Source organism: Physeter macrocephalus, chromosome 21, assembly GCF_002837175.3.
Source record: "Physeter macrocephalus isolate SW-GA chromosome 21, ASM283717v5, whole genome shotgun sequence".
Classification (NCBI taxonomy): domain Eukaryota; kingdom Metazoa; phylum Chordata; class Mammalia; order Artiodactyla; family Physeteridae; genus Physeter; species Physeter macrocephalus.
Window position 1 is genome coordinate 53949747 of NC_041234.1, and position 20254 is coordinate 53970000.

The 20254-nt window shown below is 40.1% G+C and overlaps 1 protein-coding gene across 2 annotated transcripts; it reads right to left on the reverse strand.

Annotated features, from left to right (window-relative positions):
- Positions 1-5786: 5786 nt before the first annotated feature.
- On the reverse strand, positions 5787-15683 carry RTL3 (retrotransposon Gag like 3). 2 transcript variants are annotated; one of them, XM_028482751.1, is made up of 2 exons: positions 15670-15683; positions 5787-7537 (listed from the first exon to the last, which is right to left on the reverse strand). In XM_028482751.1, the coding sequence occupies exon 2, from the start codon at positions 7331-7333 to the stop codon at positions 5795-5797; it is 1539 nt and encodes a 512-aa protein (XP_028338552.1). In that variant the 5' UTR covers positions 7334-7537; positions 15670-15683; the 3' UTR covers positions 5787-5794. The 2 variants fall into 2 exon arrangements, with proteins under 2 accessions (XP_028338552.1, XP_023985235.1); XM_024129467.2 differs by lacking the exon at positions 15670-15683 and adding an exon at positions 8131-8164.
- Positions 15684-20254: the final 4571 nt, after the last annotated feature.

A 20254-nucleotide genomic window follows, 5' to 3' on the forward strand; every position in this document is an offset into this window, starting at 1 on the left:
AATTTAAACAGGCATTTTAATGTCTTGAAGGTCTTTGGGATCATTATTACAAACATAAGTTATCATAATACCTTTTATTTATATAGCATTTTCAACTTTCATAATGTTTTTAAAAATTTTTAATTAAAAATTTTATTGAAATATAGTTGATTTATAATGTGTTAGTTTCTGGTGTACAGCAAAGTGATTCAGATACATGTGTATATATATATATATATATGGGTTTTATATATATATTCTTTTTCATATTCTCTTCCATTATGGTTTATTACAGGATATTGCTACTGTGCTATACAGTAGGACCTTGTTGTTTATCTCATAATGCTTTTTAAACATGAGATTTTTCATTTGATGCTTTCTCTAATTCTGTTGGGTACGTAAAGCAAGTATTGTATTACTCATTTCATAAACAATATGGGTTGTATAGCTAGTAAGTGACAAACTCAGGAATTTAATCTTAATCTCCTGACCCCTAGTGTCCTGACCCATATATTGCTCTTGTAATTTAATATTTCATATCTAGTAATATGCTAGATATAAATGTTTATTGTGTTAAGAATGTTAAAAATCATCTATCCCTAAAAAAACCTTTTAAAAACATAACTTTAGAAATATACAGGTACTTTAAGAACTGGAGCATGTATAAATCCTTCTATGGAATGACTATGACTACTCCAGGCATACTTTAATAGCATGAAATATGAAATATTTGTTAAGAAAACAAACTAGAAAGAGAAGCTACTAAAATGTATAGCTTTTCCTGTTAAAGTTTAAACTTAGAAAAGTTAGCTAAAGAAGGAAGTTAGCTAAAAAAGTTAGCTAAAGTTAGCTGTTTTCTCTTTATCTGTGCCAGATATTGCAGAATATATTTTTTCAGAGAAACCTCTCCAATTAAAGTCTTTAAAATTTAAAACTGAAAAGCCCCAAATGGAAAGGTAGTTTCTTATAATTCATGAACATTTATCTGTTACTAGACTGTAGAAATTTTGCTGGAAGGAATATTGTTCATTTATGTTTGTGCATATTTCATTGTCTTGCTCATAATAAAAACTCAAAATAAATATTTGAAGAAAACTGGGCTTAATTTACTTTTAATATTTTGCCTTTGATGGTTTGATCCATCTTCATAAAATCTAAGAAGGTAAAAAAGAATGGGGGTACTTTGTCACGTTCTCCCTTATCATTTTCCATATCACTGTCAAATTCCTAAAATATAAACTAATCATGTTTCTTTCCCACTTAAAAACCTCCTAATTTGTGAGATAAAGGGCAAAGAGGAAGGAGAAACTTCTACTTTTATTTTATAAACATGTGATATATATGAATTTTTTTACAGTGAGTGTGCATAACTTTGCAGCAAGAGAGAGAAAACACACCCAAATCTAATACAGGGAGAAAAAAAGAAAAAGAAAAACAAAGATTCCAGTCCAAATTGCCCACAGGATAAAGTTTGAACATCTTAGGTCGATAGGAACTTCCAACTTCCTTGTTAATCTTCATCTTCCCACCTACACACCCCCACCCTACACAGACGTGCACATACACCCCTACTCGCCAGTGAAATAGAATTATCTTTTCTAAAGACACTGTGATTTGCCCTCCGACTTGCTTTTTTTTGTATACACTTTACTCAATATAGAAAGCCCTGCCCTCCCCCTTGTTTCCAATCAGATTCATTCAAGACCCAACTCAAGACACACTTTTCCAGCCTATAACAGAGTTAGTGCTCTCTCCTCTGTATGCCACAGTACTGTGTTGCACAATAGCTTCACCCATTAAATTTTGGTCAGAGCAAGAACCATGAGTCATACGGTAGATATCTTTGTACCTCTCTTCCTCTTCCTTTTTCATCCTCTTCTCCCATGCCTGTGTCTGACACACAGAAAACATTCAGTAAGTGCTTGTTGAATTAATAAATAAATGAATGCATTAACAAATTAATATATTTTTCTAAGGTAGTAGAACTCATGTCTAGTGAAAAAAATATTGTTAAAATACTTAATAAAGAGTAAAGGTCATTCAGCCTGAGAACCAGTGTGGTGTATTGGATAGAACTTCAGTTTTGGAGTGAAACAGATCAGGGTTTGTTTTTAGCATCCACCAATTCCTAGCAGTGTGACCTTTGGCAAGTAACCTCACCTCAGTGAGCTTCACTTCTTTGATTTGTATAATGGGGCTAATAAAATCTACCTTGAAGACAGTTGCAAATACATAAATCACCTAGCTCAATGTCTGGCAAAATCCAAGTGCTCATTAAATGGTAGTTATTATTGTTGGTTTTATCAGCTTGTACAATGTTTTAGTTTGGTATATTTGATACTACGACACATTTGATTATCTATGCTAGCTGTCTAATGCCTGTTAATTTTTTCTCCTTGATCACATTGTAAACCTCTCATGTTATACTTTAGACACTGTCCACAGTACCTAGCTCAGTGCTGGCCACGTACTCGAGTTTTAACTACTGAGTTAGAACTGTAGCTTATAGTGAAAAGAACACTGGATTTGGAGCCAGGAGATCCAGATAATGCTGAGCTATGTTAAGTAACTTTCCTTTCTCTGAGCCTTCTCAGCTCCTTCATTTGTAAAATTTAGGGAATAGACTTCTTGAGTCTTTTACAACTCATAAATCCTGTGATTCTATGATTAGATAATTGATCCTTTTCCTGAAATAAAAAAAAATGTACTGTAGTTAAATAAGCCTCTACAGCCAGATAGAAAAAATTAGAGCCCAGGTAGGTTGACCAACCATCCCAGTTTTCCCAGAACTGTCCCAGTTTTAACACAGAAAGTCTTGTGTCCCATGAATCCTCTCAGTCCTGGGGAAACCAACATAGTTGGTCTTCCTAGCTTCAGGTAGTTTGACAAATAAAAGGTATTTTTCCCTTATAGAGGCTTGCAACTTTTTGTCTTGAATTCTACATTGCCAGCCAGTGTTTGGTTTGGGTGGTAGAGATGAGCAATTGAGTAGGAGAAAAAAATAAGAAAAGCCCATGATGTATAAATGAGTACCTTCTCTGGGTAATGATAATTCAGTGTCATTGAATCAGTCACTTTGGAGAACTTTTATGTACCAGGCACTGTATTAGTCTATGCTGTTAAATGTAGGCATGTAGAAGATTCTATCTCTGCACCCAGGCTAAGTATTTGTGTGTGTGTGGGGGGGGTTTAAATGTAGGCATGTAGAAGATTCTATCTCTGCACCCAGGCTAAGTATTTGTGTGTGGGGGGGGGGGTTAGGTTGGGGGGATATAGTACATATACCTAAGAAATGTCCCCACATACCACAAGGAGGTATATAATGAAGACATATGTTAGACTGTTCAGGGAAGAAAGAGGAAGCCAGTGAGGACTAGAAGATGTAGAATTTAAGGCTGCAGAGGATTTGGATTGGTTATGGAAGTGGCTAGGCAGACACTCTAAGGGGTGTTACACATGCTGCTAGTTAGTGCACATGTCCTACAGGTAAATGACTGCTCATGGACTTCCAATTTTCATGAAAAAATACCACTAGTTAAAAAAAGGAGGTTCTCCAAGAGATGCAAAGGGAAGTTTGGGGTATGAAGGGGTTAGGGTGAGATCAAGGGAACTGGGGAAACAGAATTACTTTTCAAATGGTCCCTGCAATTTTTCTTCTGAGTTTTCCTCTACTTTTTAAGGTTATCTAACTTCAGGATCTGCTGCCACAACATTGTTTGTTTCTCAACACTGCATTATGGATATTGGCATGCTATAGGGGAAAGGGCAGAGGCTTCGATAGCCTAAAAGGCCTCCACCACTTACTAGTTTTATGACTTTGGGCAAGTGAACTAGCCTTGCTGGAGCTCTGTTTGCTTACAGATAAAATAGGAGCAAACATACCTACTTCAGTGGGTTGTTCTGAGAAATAAGGAAACAATTAATGAGTATAATATGCCTGATGTAGCTGGAAGATATTAGGGGCTCAATGAATGGTAATTTACTCACCTATCTCCTTCTAGGGTTATGATCATATATTTGATTATGTGTCTAAGTAAGAGGCAAAATCTCGTTCAAGTGGCCTCAGAAAAATACTCCCAAAGGAGAGTTGGAAACACAGAGGAAACATACTCCTCATATCTCTGGAAATTCCTGGAGACCTGGAGATCCAGCCCCCTCCATCCACCCCTACAACCCTGTAGTTTGTCTGTTTGTGTGATTTAAGTCAGGACAATAGCCCCTCTCAGGTCCATAAGAACATAAGTTCCTTGACTTGACTCTTCCTGTGTGTCATGCAAGCAGCATGGCTAGCACAGCAAGTACAGTTGGCTACTAATGAGCTGCATGTGTTGAAAACTGATTCCTTCCACCCTACTCCTGCGCACCGAGAAGAACAGATTAACATGCATAAGCTCTAGGGCAAATTTTCCTGCTGCAGGGAATAAGATCTTGTCACTTTACCAGGAAAGCTGGGTCACTGAGGGGTCTTATTACCTTCTCCAGGGCCTTTCTTTGGTTAACTTATGAAGTCCAAGAAGTTTGCTTTCAAAGCTGCTCAGTGTCTCTGTCAGCGCACCCTTTATTTTTGTAGGAATTTACCCCTCCCCACACCCCTGCCCTCAGCACCCCCTAGCTCTCCCCTGAACCCTTCTCAACCTCCTTTCAATTTCCCCCAAACCCTCTTCTCAACTTTCCCTCTATCCTCTCTCTAATCCCTCCATACCTCATCCTATCTCCCTCCACTACAACCAGTCCCCTACTTTCTCCATCTCCCTATACCCCATCGCTCACTGACCTGTCACTACTCCTGGAATATTCAAGCTTCGAGACTCTTCCAATTCCCTTCCTCCCTCCCAACTTACTTCTGTCTTATTCTCTTCCCTCAGCTAATCCAAGAAAGAATTAAAACACTAGTAGAAATTGCCCATGTTTATTGAATTTTAAAAAATATCACTTGCAAATTTATTTTCTTTATTGAAAAGATGTTGCAATTGTGTGATAAAGAAAATCTTGATAAGGAAAAAATCAAGTCGGCCTAACAACTATACTTTTTCAATGTTAGTTTCTATTATCTACTCTCATGCATATTGTTAGTATAAATTGTAATTAAAACATCCCCACATTAATGCAGGGTTCAAAGAGGGGGGCATGCAGGGTTGGTGGAAAAAAAAAGCAGCTCAAAGTCGTCAGGTTCAGTCCATGATCCGAGAGGCAGGGTTGTTGTACAGGTAGCCTTAGTTCATTGCCAGAGATTCAGTGGAATATTCTGGAAGCAGCAAACGCTGATGACAGCTGAGGTAACAGAAGACAGGTTGCTAGGAGCAGTCACTAGGACATAGGATCTACCCAGCAATTATTTCATCACGCCGTCTTCTATTCCACCTGTGCCTGAAGCAATTGTAGTGACAATAACGGGATGGAAAGGACACAGTGCGGGTACTCCACTCGATGTTAGGATCATGTGTTTCAAGCCAGTGGATTCCAAGAATCAGAGGATACCTTGGCGCATGAATAATGTCAAACTGGAGCTCTTCAACGTGGTTTCCAATTTTAACTTCAACAGGTGGTGTTTCCTTGGTTATGGGTCCATTAATCAACGGACGGCCATCTACGGTTTCGAGCATCAGAGGAAAGATGTTGTTGCGGATGGGCAGCTTCTCTCGAAGAACCACAGAATGGTCAATACTGTTTCTGTAGGAGCCTGAATCCACCATCGCTTGCTCGAGAAACTGTCGTCTTCCCAGTCGGATTTCAACAGTAAGCCATAGAGTACGAGACATGGATATTGGAAGTGAGGGGGAGGCATATTTGTAGATTGGCCCGCCCGGGTTCCCCCTTACCGCCGGGCCTCGATGTTTCCCGCCTGCTGGGCACGATGAGGCTTGACAGGGCAATCTCTGGCAAAATGACCAGGATAACCACAGTAGAGGCACAAGTGGCCTTCACGGCGGCGGGCTCGTTCGGCTTCACTGAGGTGTGGGCGATTGCTTGAAGCCTGTGCAGGTTGGTTTTCAGCTGGTGGACTATCAAACCCAGCTTTCTCCTGAGAGGGACTTGCCTCTTGTGGATTTAGATCAGGCTTACCATTTAACTTCTCTTCTAGGATGATGCATTGGGTGATCAGATCAGATAGGTTGGTGGCTGGGTTTGTGCGAGACAGTTCATCTCGGATAGAACTGGCAAGCCCTTCCTGAAACTGGATGCAGAGAGTGCTTTCATCCCAGTTTAGCTCTTGAGCAATGATGTGGAAGTGAGTCGCATACTGGTGGACATGGTCCTCCCCTTGGCAGAGCTTACGGATGCGGTGGTTGGCATCTTCCATGTTTTCTGGATTGTCAAAAGTATCCTGGAGCACTTGTATGAAACTTTCAAATTGCTCCAGCAAGGGGCTTTGGATATCTACTAAGGGCTGGAACCACTTTCCTGCTTCACCTGAGAAGCGGTTGCCAACAAAGCTTACCAGAGCTGCTTCAGTGGGATACAGGTGCCCTCTGACTCTCATGTAGCTATTCAATTGAACCAGAAACTCAGGAAGCTTCTGGGCATCCCCATTGAAGGCTAAAGGGTATTCTAGAGGGAAAGCTTCAGCCTCTAACCCATTGGAAGACTGTGGAAACTCTGAAGCTGCTGATGTTTCAGCAGCTGTTAGGCTGTCCAGGGACTCCTTGGGTGTTAAGAGTCCTAGGAACTCCTGGGTATCTGAAGGATCCTGGAGCTCCTGGGGGGCAAGAAACTCAAGGGACTCCAGGTGTGTTGAAGTGTCCTGGCATTTTGGTGCCTCCTGGAGCTCCTGGGCATTTGGGGGATCCTGGAGCTCTGAATTCTGGGTCCCCTGGCCTGCTGGGGCATCCTGGGTATCTGGGGGCTCCTGAACCTCCTTGAATTCTGCAGGCTTCTGGACCTCCTGGGCCATTGGGAGCTTCTGAGGCTCCTTGGCCTCTGAGGGCTTATGGGATTCCCAGGCTCCTGCAAGCTTGTGGACCATTGGAGGTGCCTGGGGATCCTGGGTTGCTGGGGGCTCCAGTGACTCTGGATCTGCTGGGGGCTCCAAGGATTTCTGGGGCTCCTGGGCTGCTGAGGGCTCCCAGGATGGGAGGTCCTGAGACTCTCTGGGCTTCTGGGGCTCCTTGACCTCTGGGGGCTCTTGGGGTTCCAAGGCTGCTGGGAAATCCAGGGTATCTGGGGGTCTCTGGGTCTCCTGGGCCTCTGAGGGCTTCTGGAGTGGTTCATCCTCTTTGGTCACTTGGGGCTTCTGGAGCTCTGAGATCTGGGACTGCAAGGCAGCATTTTCCTCCATCAGCCGCTGCACTTGAGCCTGCAGAATTTCATTCTCCAATTTCAGAGCAATATAGGAGGCTGCTAAGTCCTCCACCATCTTTTGAGGAAAGGGACTTGGTTTGGCAGTTTGCTGCCAAGAGAGAGTGGGTGAGCGCTTGTGAGGTCTTTCTAAAAGCTCCTCACAGGCAGATGTCAGGCTCCTTGAGTTTTCCAGAAAGTGGAGATTTGGGCCCCACCAAGGTTGATTAACAGGAGGTCACTGTGAGCCCCCGGAGCTCAGCAGAGGGAGGTGTCAGATACACTGTGAAGAGAGTGGGATCTGAGGATCAGAAACTGTGGAAAGCACTCATTCAAAATAAATCATGACTAAACTTGTCCAGCAGTGCTGGATTTCTTTTACTATAGGCTCATATTCATGAACTGGGTCATATATGCTGGCTCTGACCCCATGACATTTTAAGAACAGCATCTGACCAAATCTGTGTATTTATTTTGCATTCTTCTTTTGAAAGTGAGCATTATATTAGAAGCAATTTATCCATATTTTTTCCTGTTTTATATAGTCTTTAATTTCTAATGTCTGCCTAATATCCCAATGTAACACTTGGATTTTAACAGCTGCTTTCAATGACTAAATCAAAGGTTTGAGCAATGTGGGGATTTTAAGTTCTGTGGTGGGCCAACCCAAGAGATATTTTTGGGTGGCTGGGGTAGGAGGTAGGGGGGAGCTGACACCTCAGAAATCATACCACATAAGTAACCACACAAGACCAGCCTCAGGAGAAAACAAGCAAAAGTTGACAAAATATATATATGCTCTCAGCAGACACATGCACATTATTTATAAAATGCCTCAAAATAGTTAAGAAAATAATCTTTATAAATGTACATTACCATTCAGAGACTTAGTCCAGGAGCTCGGCTGTCTGTGTACCCATCGCTGAGAAGGGAAGTGTGTGAATGGCTGTGGAGGCTTGCCTTTTCTGCATACACTGAACTCAAACAAACACACCCACTCCCAGAACATGTTCCAACTCTCCTCTGTAACGTAGCTATTTCGAGTGTGGAAGAGTTTTTTTTTGACAGTACCTCTCAGTTTAGAGCAGCAAGGAAAGTAGGATGTTGCGCCCATGTGAGGCAGCCTCATGTACTCAGCCCTTGGTTACTTTAATAAATATTTGGCCAGGAAATTGGGAGTAATGCCACAGCCCTTGTGAAAGTTGCAAACATTTCTGAATGACCACAGTGGTTTGGGACTTTATTTTTTATGTCCGTCTAATGTAACCTCCCATCACTCTATCCACACTGGGCTGTTTGTTTAATTCTTACTCAGGGAGCAGCCTGCAGCAACTTAGTCCCTTTCCCCACCCACCTACTCAGTCCCTAGGGTCCCTCCCTGCAATGTTTTCTTGGGAATTTTACCATGGACAGAACTAGACAAACTATAATAGGGTAAGATTTTAGAGGAGGTCAACTTTGTTGAAAGGTACTTGTAACAGTCTTGCAGGGTCCCTGGCTCCTTCTGAATGTCTTGGCCCAGGGTTCTCATCCTTCCCTGAGCCACTCAGGTGTTCTAGGCAGCATCCAGGTATCCCACTAAGGGCTGGCCTCTTGAGAAATGACCTTGCTCAAGATCTCACCTTCTCTTCTCATGACAAATCACAGTCATGCCCTGGGCATGGGCCATGTGGCCATTTTAGGTAAGACTCATTTTTGTCCTAGTAAGGAGTGCGGTTGGGAACTGTCTCTGGCCAAATCAAATCACACATCAGGTTATTCATGGTCCAAAGTCTCCTTTAAAAATGGTCAGTTCTACATTAATCAGCATAATGGGATAAACCCTGGTGATGGAATATGCCCAAACTACAGCAAACTGACAGACTGGACAAACTGAACCTTAATAGAGAGGCTTTGAAAAGAAAAGTAAAACCTTTTGCAAATCAAATGATATTACCTCCCTTCCTTTTGATGCTTTATTCTTTAGAAACACAACACACATAAAAATACCACCATCATCAGGAAATAATGTGTTCTGGTTATGTGAGTTTTTTAGATAACTGGAGCCTTCCCTTTGAGAATCCAAAGCACACAGTTGATATTTACATTACCAATTAAAAAAATTCTGAGAAATATTTATAGAATGCATTACACTTATTTCTCCATTCTTAAGTAGATTATTTTGAGTGTAATTTGATTTATTTTTTAATGGTTTGGGCTCATACTTACACAAACCAGCTCCTTTACTGTGTTTAACACCATGTTGCCTTCTGAAAGCTATTGAGAGGTATAAAGTGGCCAGTCTCCAAATTAAATACCTCCAAATTGCTATACTTTCCAACTTCTTGTAATTTTTTTTCACTTTGTATTTTTCTACTCTTTTGCTATCAAACTGTCACATAGCCCTCCATGCTGTTAACTATATACCTTTCTATACTAAGTATAGGCAAATTTGGCACATTATTTAGTCCTTCTAAAATTTAGTCTAAAATTCAGCTTATATAAAAAATTAAATAAAAAAATAAAATTCAGCTTATAAAACTGTAAAATGGAGCTATTAGTGGTACTTAACTTTATAGAGTCATTGCAAAGATTTAATGAAATAATACATTTAAAAGGCTTAGCACAGTGTCTAGCAGCTAGTAATACCCAGTGAAGGTTGACTATGATGATGATGATGATAAGCAGCTATAGCAGCAGAAACATCATTTTAATTTATTCTTTTTAAGCATCTGTGAATTGGGAAACTAGAGAGTTAAACTTGCTAGAATTGTGTAAGGGCTGAACAGGGGCTCTCATATGAAGAAATGTACAGTGCATGGATTTTACAGCTTGATTTTTCACCACTCGGGAGCTTTTCTTTTCTTCCTGGCTGGGTTATGGATGATTTAGTTTACCAAATAATGCTCTAGAATCAGAAATGGAGGCACCTGAGCATGAAGATGAGATGATTAACAAAGGGATTGTGGAGCAACCAAGAGAGATGTTTAAAAAGTCCATGGACTAAAGCACTGAATAGTGCCTTGCCTACAGACATATTTATTCAGTGGGCAAATGCATGGACCTCTCCGCCACCCCTGCTAAAGAGCAAAGACCACATTCAAAGTCCTTAAGTACAAGTTCCAAACTGTCTAAACATAGAGAATTATTCTATTTTGAGTGGAAAGAAGAGCTACACTTACTTTTGTCAAAATGCCTAGAGTAATTTTAATATCCTGAATTAGTCAAGTAAGAATAGAAAAGTAATTACATCCAAACTCTCATCATGTTTCCCCTACACTTTAGTCCTTCTCCTTACACTCACAACATGATGGAATTTATGGAGATTTAGAATGGTTATGAAAACATTTTAAGTAAATGAGGTTTTTTTTAAAAAAACTGGCAAATGAATTTTTATGGAAAAAAGACAAATGTCCATTTAACAGATATAAAGACTGCACAGTTATGCTCAGTTATGTTAATAAGTTACATATGTTAATTGTTAATTTAGGGAGAAAGGGAAGGGAAAGTTTGAATAAGATGAAATTCTACTTTGTACATTGCACTAAGAATCATAATTTTATTTTGTTGGCAATGTACAATCTGAAACATTTTAGGTTTCTGCTGGGGTCTTCTCAAAGCTGGCTAGGCTGCATCTTCAAGCAACTCAAGCTTCTGCCCCTCCTTCTTCCAGCCTGGAGGAGTGAACTGAACAGGTTACCCCACAGACCTCTGGCACAATGCCCAGCTACCCCTTGAGGGCAGTCCCACGCTGGTGTCTGTTTTGTTCAACATGTTATTCCTATGGTTAGAGGCTTGCAGCATTTTAAGTTTAACCCACTATGTGCTTAGTACAGGTTGAAACTTTTCTTGTATCAACACTATACAGCATTGGGGCAACAAGAATTCTCAATTCCTTTAGAAGTTGCAAAGCTTTCCAAGAATTCTCCTTACTCATGTGACTGGGATCCAAAGCACATGGCAATGGAATAGGAACAGTGTCTACTCCAGTACAACTCTGGAGTCAAAATTAGTCACCCCTTCATCTCCTTTTATGATATTTACCATCTTCTCATTTTATTTCTTTTCCTTTGCATACTTAGGTGGCCTTTTCCCTTGATCAGCTATCATTTTGGGAAAATGAATCCCTACTGAGCTCTAAAAGGAACTTTCTTGGGGTGTTTGCATTTTCATAGGGTATTCTGAAAGGCTGCAGTCCCTTCAGGACCCTACTGTTGGGAGAGATATCCTGAGACAGAGATATCATTTTGACATCCTTTAAATCACACCACTCAGGTGGCCCTATATATATATATTTTCCTTATAAGGATGGCCCAATATGGCTTCTAGCATTAGCAAATTTGCTTAATGATTTCAATGCTTTGGCTTCATTGAATCCTGACGATGTTCTGACCAGGCTGGCCTAGCTAAGGGCTGAAGTAACCACCATCACAGCCTAACAGTGGAATAAGGGGCCTTTGCTATAACCCCACTCTTGGGGATGTCCCTCTTATAGGGATCTTGTCCTCTCCTTTACTTCCTGGAGCCCTACTCTCTGGGATTTGCCAATGCTTGTTCACCCAGAAAGCAGACAAATCCAAGCTCATGGCATCAGCATGGCAGGAGAGACAGAGAGAAAGGGAGAGGGAGGGGGAAACAGAGGTGGGAAGGAAAGCAGAGGGAGAGGGGGAGGGGAGGAGAGAAGGAAAGATCACAGAAAATCTAGAAAAATGCTCAAAAAAACAGCATATGTACATTTTGGTCAGTTAAAGAGAATATTTAATTTAATTATTTTATATTTTTAATATCTTTATTGGAGTATAATTGCTTTACAATGTTGTGTTGGTTTCTGTTGTACAACAAAGTGAATCAGCTATATGTATACGTATATCCCCATATCCCCTCCCTCTTGAGCCTCCTTCCCATTCTCCCTATCCCACCCCTCTAGGTCATCACAAAGCATCAAGCTGATCTCCCTGTGCTATGCAGCAGCTTCCCACTAGCTATCTATTTTACATTTGGTAGTATATATATGTCAATGCTACTCTCTCACTTCATCCCAGCTTCCCTGTCCCCCACACCCCTGTGTCCTCAAGTCCATTCTCTACATCTGCATCTTTATTCCTGCCCTGCCATGAGGTTCATCAGTACTGTTTTTTTAGATTCTATATACGTGCATTAGCATACGGTATTTGTTTTTCTCTTTCTGTCTTACTTCACTCTGTATGACAGACTCTAGTTTCATCCACCTCACTACAAGTAACTTAATTTTGTTCCTTTTTATGGCTGAGTAATATTCCATTGTATATATGTGCCACATCTTCTTTATCCATTCATCTGTCAATGGGCATTTAGGTTGCGTCCATGTCCTGGCAATTGTAAATAGTGCTGCGATGAACATTGTGGTACATGACTGTTTTTTTAAAAAATTAATTTATTTATTTAGGTTTTTTGGCTGCGTTGGGTCTCCGTTGCTGTGCGTGGGCTTTCTCTAGTTGCGGCGAGCAGGGGGCTACTCTTCGTTGCGGTGCGTGGGCTTCTTATTGCGGTGGCTTCTCTTGTTGCGCAGCACAGGCTCTAGGGTGTGCAGGCTCAGTAGTTGTGGCGCACAGGCTTTGTTGCTCTGCGGCATATGGGATCTTCCTGGACCAGGGCTCAAACCCGTGTCCCCTGCACTGGCAGGCGGATTCTTAACCACTGCACCACCAGGGAAGCCCCATGACTCTTTTTCAGTTATGGTTTTCTCAGGGTATATGCGCAGTAGTGGGATTGCTGGGTCATATAGTAGTTCTACTTTTAGTTTTTTAAGGAACCTCCATACTATTCTCCATAGTGGCTGTATCAATTTACATTCCAACCAACAGTGTAGGAGGGTTCCCTTTAGAGAATATTTAATTTTATGGTTTAGCATTTTAAAAATCACATGATAGGAGACTATCTTTTAATGATTAGACTTACCTAAGGACCTCTAAAAGTCTTATTCAGGCAATGGTGGTGGTATGGTCTTTATAGGGTTGCAGACTGTTGAAGGGGTGGTGGTTGACTCTCAGTAGGACTAGAGAGGAATGTCCGAGTGTAGTGAAGGGAGATGCAACTGTGAATGGTGTACTGAGGAGGGAGAATATCAACCCTGATAACCCAATATTTTTAATGTGAAGTACAAATGAGATAATAGTTGTGAAAGTGCTTTGAAAAAATGTGCTAATGGAAAGAGTGCAAGTTTTGAAGTAAGGCAGGTTAAGGTTCAGTTCCCAGCTCTGCTCTTTACTAGCTATGTGATCTTGGCCAAGTTACTTAAATTCTCTGAGACTCATTCTCCTCATCTGAAAGTAGGGGATAATAATAGGTCATTACTGAGTTGCTGTGACGATTAGAAATAATGTTAATACTTAACAATAGTCATTTGTTGAGTTGTAGCTGATGATAAAAATCATATTGATAGTAAAAGGGATTGCCACCGATTTTCTGTATCAGCTTACCTAGTGCATTCAAACAAAATTCCTCACAAATTTTTGTATATAAACCCACCATAATTAACACTACTGTTCCACAAATATTTATTGACCATTCAGGTGGTTAAAGGCACTGTGCTGCAGTTGTGTGTGTGTGTGTGTGTGTGTGTGTGTGTGTTTGAAGTATGTATTCTGGGCGAGGAATACAAAGATGAATCCACTTGAAGTTTTTTCTCAAATAGTTTACAGGCCAGTATGCAGGAAAAATATGTACATTAGTATTAATAGTGTAGAAATCTCCTAGTCTTAAATGTCCTGTAAGAGATACAGGTAATGTGTAATGAAGGTGGAAAAGAGAGAGATTGTGACTGGGTGGGGTGGGTGGAGAGGAGTGAGGGGTAGAATCTGGGAAGACTTAGTAGAAGAGGTGATTTTTTTAGCTGAGCTTTTGAGTTGGGCTTTGAAAAAGGGGTAAGATTTGATCATCCCACTATGGGGGTGAAATTAAAATGGATGAAGAAATGGACATTCCCAATGGAGGAAATAGGGAAAATAAAGGCACAGAGGTTAGCAGTTATAGCCTACGAATGGACAAGCAGCAGTTCAGTTTGGATGAAGCCTGGGGTATGTGAAGGAAGTATGTAAGTTCACAGACATATAATGTGATACATAGCTACTTAAAGGGAAAGTTGCCATGTAGCAGAGATGACAGTAAAAAGCAAATGTTGTATATATACTTGGTCAAGAAATGTGTGGTCTTGAATTTTTAACTGCCCTATATATTTTCTTAATTTACTGAACTACTGACACCCATTAGCTATCTCCCCACCCCACCCAAGAATACCTGATAGAGCTTGACTATGATTTTATCTCAACATTTCCAATAACTTTTTAATGTGTGTTTTCTTAATACCCCGTAATTCTGCCTGTGATGTACTCCATGTTCAGAATGGTTCAATTCCCCTCCTCCTCCAAGTCAGGTATTAAACAAGCAAGACTGTCTCATGTTAACCCCAGCATGGATCTCTTGGTTTAGATATTTCATTTCAATTATTTCTTCTTGGAGCATATTTACATAACCAAATTCCATTTCCTCATTTTCTTCCGTTCCATTTATGCCATGATTTTGTTCTTGTCACTGCCTTATTTGATTTTTCTAACACAGCTGGATTATCTAAAACTGAGTTATTTGTATATATCCCTGACAGAAAAATAGCTCCCCTCTTATTCTCTGATTATTTCTTGGCTAAAAGACTGAAGCAGAAAATATCATTAGCAAGGAGTCACATCAGATTCCTGGGACATTTGTATTTTCTTTATGCATGCCAGCAGAGCATGGTCCAACAGCATGTGCAAATGGGAAAGATTACACTGATGAATTATTTGTCAAGAGCTGAAAAGGCATTTTGGTTTTCTTGATTTTTAGAGAGAGTTTCGTGATTTCTTTTTTCAGCTGCCTTTAAGCAAGCAGGATTGTTCTTCTGAGGCACTTTTTGCTTTCAACATTTGTGTAAGCCAGATATGGTGCAATCTAGTCACTGTGCTACATCAGGGTGACTGTAGTAGATAGCACAGTTTGAAAAATAAAGATTGTTATTTAAAAATAACTCCATGGGGGGACATTTCTGGCAAGTTTCATAAGAAACTGTTAATCATAAGTGACTCTGGGTAGGGGGAGGGGAGAGGACTTTTAGTTTTCATTTTACATTTTTCTGTAGCATTTGAGTTATTTTTGAAATATGAGCATACATTTCTTCTTTCTTCTTTTTTTAAAAAAAACAGATTTATTGAGGTATAGTTGATATCTAAAATTGCACATATGTTTTGTGTACTATTTGTTAAGTTTGGACATAAGCAAACACCTGTGATACCATTACCATAATCAAGGGAATAGACATATCCAACATCTCCCAGAGCTGCTTTGTGTCTCATGTGTGTGTGTGTGGTAAGAACACAACATGAGAGCACACATTTTTTTAAATGAAGAAATAAAAAGGAAGCTTACCACCTGGCTGTGGCCTCATGTCCAAGTTTCTTGATTTGGTATTCAAAGCCCTCTATGCAGTTCTATCCCACCTCTCCAGCAGTGCTTCCCTTTTCCCTTACTCATGCCCTACTAACCATGTTAGTCTCTACGTTGTGCCACTCACGTGGCACACTCAGCCAGACTTTGTTTACAGGTCTATGCCCTCTGACTGACTTTCCAAGTTTAAAAATTTAACCCTTCTTTCTAGGCCCAGTTCAGAAGCTGCCTCTTCCTAAGAGCCTTACCTGATTTCCCTAGCCCACACTTCCTGTTGCAAATGCAGCCAACACTGATTGCTTTGGAATCTAATTTGGAATTAGATGAAAGATTCCAAATCTCATTTGGAATCTAATTATATCTTGTCTTAGTTTTCTCTGGTTAGTCAGAGGAGCCAGATTCTTGTCCTGCCACATGGTCTTGGGTAGGTAGCAATCTCTCCTCATCTAGAAAATGAGAGGTGTTGGATGATTTCCTAAATGCCTTCTAGTTCTAACAATCTAGGTTTCTAATATTTGTGAAAGAAGCTTTCAAAAACTCTAAAGCACTATAAAATAGAAACTGGTATTAGGATTACACTTTTTAAATCCCCCACAGATTTTATAGTAACAGGTAAAAGAGACACATTTCTGACAAACTGCTTGTATGTATCATCTTAAAGTTTGATAAAAACTCTACTTCTTTGGTTAACAAAGTCCAACTTTTAAAAAAATTGGAAAGACTTTTTCACACATTAGGCACGCCAATTTTAACATCAGTTTTCTTCTATAGGCAGCTATATCTTTCATTCTTGGGGTAAAAATCACTTGAAAATATTTTGATTAATTGCACATTTGGCATTAATGACCCCTTTCAATGCTGTGTTTCATCAAACTTGAAAATTTATAAATGTCCTGGTATCATAATTTGTCCTGAAGAAACTAACTTCTCAGACATGACAGATAATATTACTGTTCCCATACATTTTCCAAGGAAATAATAGCTGCAGCAACCACAACAACAGCAACAACAATAGCATTCTCTAGCATTTACTATGTACTAGGCACTATATTTGCTTATATTAACTTTATATTAACTCATTCAATTAAGTTAGTATAACAACAACCACAACAACCCTACAAGAAAGGCATTTCCCCCTTCCATTTCACAGGTTTAAAGACTGAGGCTCATAAAGGCTAAAAAATGTGCTAAGGGGCCACAGAGCTGGTAAATGGTGGAGATGGGATTACATCTCAAGCCATTTGTCTTCATACTCTGTGCTCTAAGCAATTTAAACTATTATACTAGGCTGCTTCAGCTCTGTCCCCAACTTTCTGTGTATCCGTGGATGAGTACCTTCCTTTCTGAGCCTTTTTTCTTTATCTGAAAGTAAGGAGGTTAGACTAGTCAGAGATTGCAAACTAACCATCTCTGGTCTAGAGGTGGCCTGCAGATATGTTTTGATTGATCTGTACTTATTTTAAAGTTGATTAAAAATCAGGAGATCCTACATAACAGTCCAGTTTTCCAAGTTACCTTGAAAAATAGATCTATGCTAGGCCCATATTCCCATATAGCAACAACCAATAGGAGCTGGGTAAATATTGGCTGCTTCCTTAGCTGGAGAACACACTCTAGTTTTCTGCAGTTCCTACCACTCCCTACTCCATTACAACTACTTGCTTTACTCTTAAACTTTCTCTGCCTGGTTCCTTATAGACATTTGAGCCAGAGCTTTAATCCTGATCATTAAAGTCCCTTCAAGCTTCAACATTCAGTGATTCTACATGAAGTTAAAAAACATACTGATATACATGAAAACATGGATGGATCTCAAAAACATCATGAGTGAAAGAAGCCAGAAACAAAAGTGTAAATGGTGCCATTTTTTGAAGTTCAAAAGCAGGGAAATTTAATCAATAGTTCTATAAGTCTGAATAGTAGTTACCTGTGGGGATGAGGGGGTATTGACTGGGAAGAAGCACAAGGGAACTTTCTGAGTATGGGTGATAGCAACATTCCATATATTGATCTGAGTAGTGGTCACATTGGTGTATGAATATGTAAAAAGTCACTGAAGATTTGTGCATTGTACAGTATATGAATTTTATATTACATTTTAAGCAAGATACTTATAAAACAGTGGTGTTTAGTGGTTCTCAAACGCTAGTCCTCAAAAGCTGGCATCAGAATAATCTGAGATTTTTCCTTAAAAGCAACTCCCAGGACACAGCAAGGCCAACAGTTCCAGAATTTTTAGAGGTTGAGCTTTGCGATGTATAGTTTAACAAGTACTGAAAACTTTATGAAGGAGCCAGATATGGGGACTTCTGTTCCTTTCTCTGTCTGGCACTTTTAAATCCAGTTCTGAATGAGTTAATTTGTTGGTGTTTGGTTGGGATGAGGAGAGGAGAAGGAACTCAACCCCCAAAAAGCATTCGGAGCAAAGATTTATTTTCTGGCTTTCTTAGAAATATGCTTGTGGTTCGTGGGGAGATATGTATGTATGGGGAGTAGTGGTAGGGAGTTGACTATTGAAAGAATGTTGGTTTTAAAGAAAGATGAATTCTAATGCTTTTCCAAAGGTGCTCAAGAAGGACAGGACAAATATCATCAAGTTAGCTAGATTATTTGAAGACTAGTATGGTATGAACTGATGGTCAAAATACTTAACTCACTCTAGGTTCCAAAAAACTGGTGGCAGGGACTGCCCTCAGAACAATGTTTAAGTGGATTAAGGGGGGAACCCTTAATCCAGTGACTGCTGTCCTCATAAGAAGACCATGTGAAGATACAGAGACACACAGGGAAGAAGGCAATGTGAAGATGGAAGAAGAGATTGGAGTGAAGCATTGACAAAGCAAAACGTGTCAGGAGCCATCAGAAACTAGAAGAGGTAAGGAAGGATTTCTCCCTAGAGCCTTCAGAGGGGGCATGGCCCTGTTGACACTTTGATTTTGGACTTCTGGTCTCTAGAACTTTCAGAAAATGAATTTTTCCATTTATTTATGTTATGGCAACCCCAGGAAACTATTACAGCTTTTTATACTAAGTCCTAGAAGACAGGCCCTTGGGTGGGGAATTCTTTGAAGTCACTGACACTTCAGTGGGAAGGCAATGGATTGAGGGGAAGGGGGCAATGGATTGAGGGGAAGGAGCCACTAGGAGTAAAAGGCCTCAGAAGCTGGGAGAGGAGAGGAAACATGGTTGCATTTTGCAGATTACACAAGACCAGCCCTGTGGAGAGTCATCTCCAAAGCTTCATTCGAATGTTCCTACTAAGGTCAGCTTTCTGTGCTATACCAATATGGAGTCAACAGTGAGCAGTTGGTACTCTACCTAAGTGCTAAGGAATTAGGAGTTAAAAACAATTTCCACAGCCTGAAGACATGAGTCTTGCCTACTCTTTTCCCTCCCCAGAAATCATCACTAGTAAGTGGCCTGACCTCAGGGTGACCTACATGAGTACTAAAGGGTTTGGCAGGCAGGACAATGCACCCCATGTGGCTCCCCATTCCTCTGTCTCAATCAGAATTGGGAAATTTGCTATTAACCTTTTAAATGATCTTTTGTATTTGTTTATTTGTTTTGGTTGTTTGTCTTTTTGAAAATTCATCTGGCTATTTGTTTTACCTCTTCCTTTTTTGGCAATGCCTCTCTAGGCTAGACTAAATTTGGCTTTGTTTTCTGCATCAGGTGATGTTTCACTTTGACTCACCACCCAGGGGAGTAGGGGTGACCAGCAGGACTTAGGATCTGCTTTGCATTTCTCTGACTGGGCCAGAGCGAGTGGCTGTTTTCAATTCATTTTAGAGTTTACTTTTGGTCTAATTTGCTTCCCTGAGAAAGTCCTTTTATTTGTTTGCCTTTTTACATCTAAAATGCCTCTATCTTGTCTGAGTATCAGGGTGGGAGGGTGGTTGTCACAAGTAGACATATATCTGACTATATTACATTCAATTTTGTAGGTTACAATTTTGCTACCTCTGTCTTCAGTATGAACCTTTGCTGACCTGGAACATGGTTTCGGAGGCAGATTTATTAAAAATGTAGAGGCTTGCCACATAGAGTTGGTGGTGTGACTTGAAGGGTCTGGTAAAGAGATCCTTTATTATCTCTGCAACAAAAAGCAGCCAAAAAGCTGCTTACTTAATGATTTTTGCCTATGATTGACCTGATAGCATCATTCATTTGCATGCTCAGGTGGGCCTCACCTGTTTTGTTCTCTGTTCCACACAATGTCAGTGAAACGATCATTTATAACAGTGATTGAAGGGCATGAACTAACATACATTGCCCTCATTATTTACATTATGATTTCTAAAGCCATGTTCTTCTGGTGTCAAGAAACATAATTTTTCACTGACTATGAATCTCATACTGTTAATTCCACCTTTTATGAGAATCCTGTAATATACTTTAGAGGGAATCACCAATGTTAGTTTCTCTCTCCCAATCTGGTCTGACAAATCCCAGGCCTTAACTCTTTGGTTAAGTAAGTTTAGTGGGCAGAGTACTCATCTCTAAATCAAAAGATCTCAGTTCCAGTGATTGTAAGGAGCAAATGATGCAAAGATATAATTTTCTT

Bases quoted from the DNA above. Each gene is read 5' to 3' on its own strand.
- RTL3 (XM_028482751.1), bottom strand. From the start codon at position 7,333: ATGGTGGAGGACTTAGCAGCCTCCTATATTGCTCTGAAATTGGAGAAT.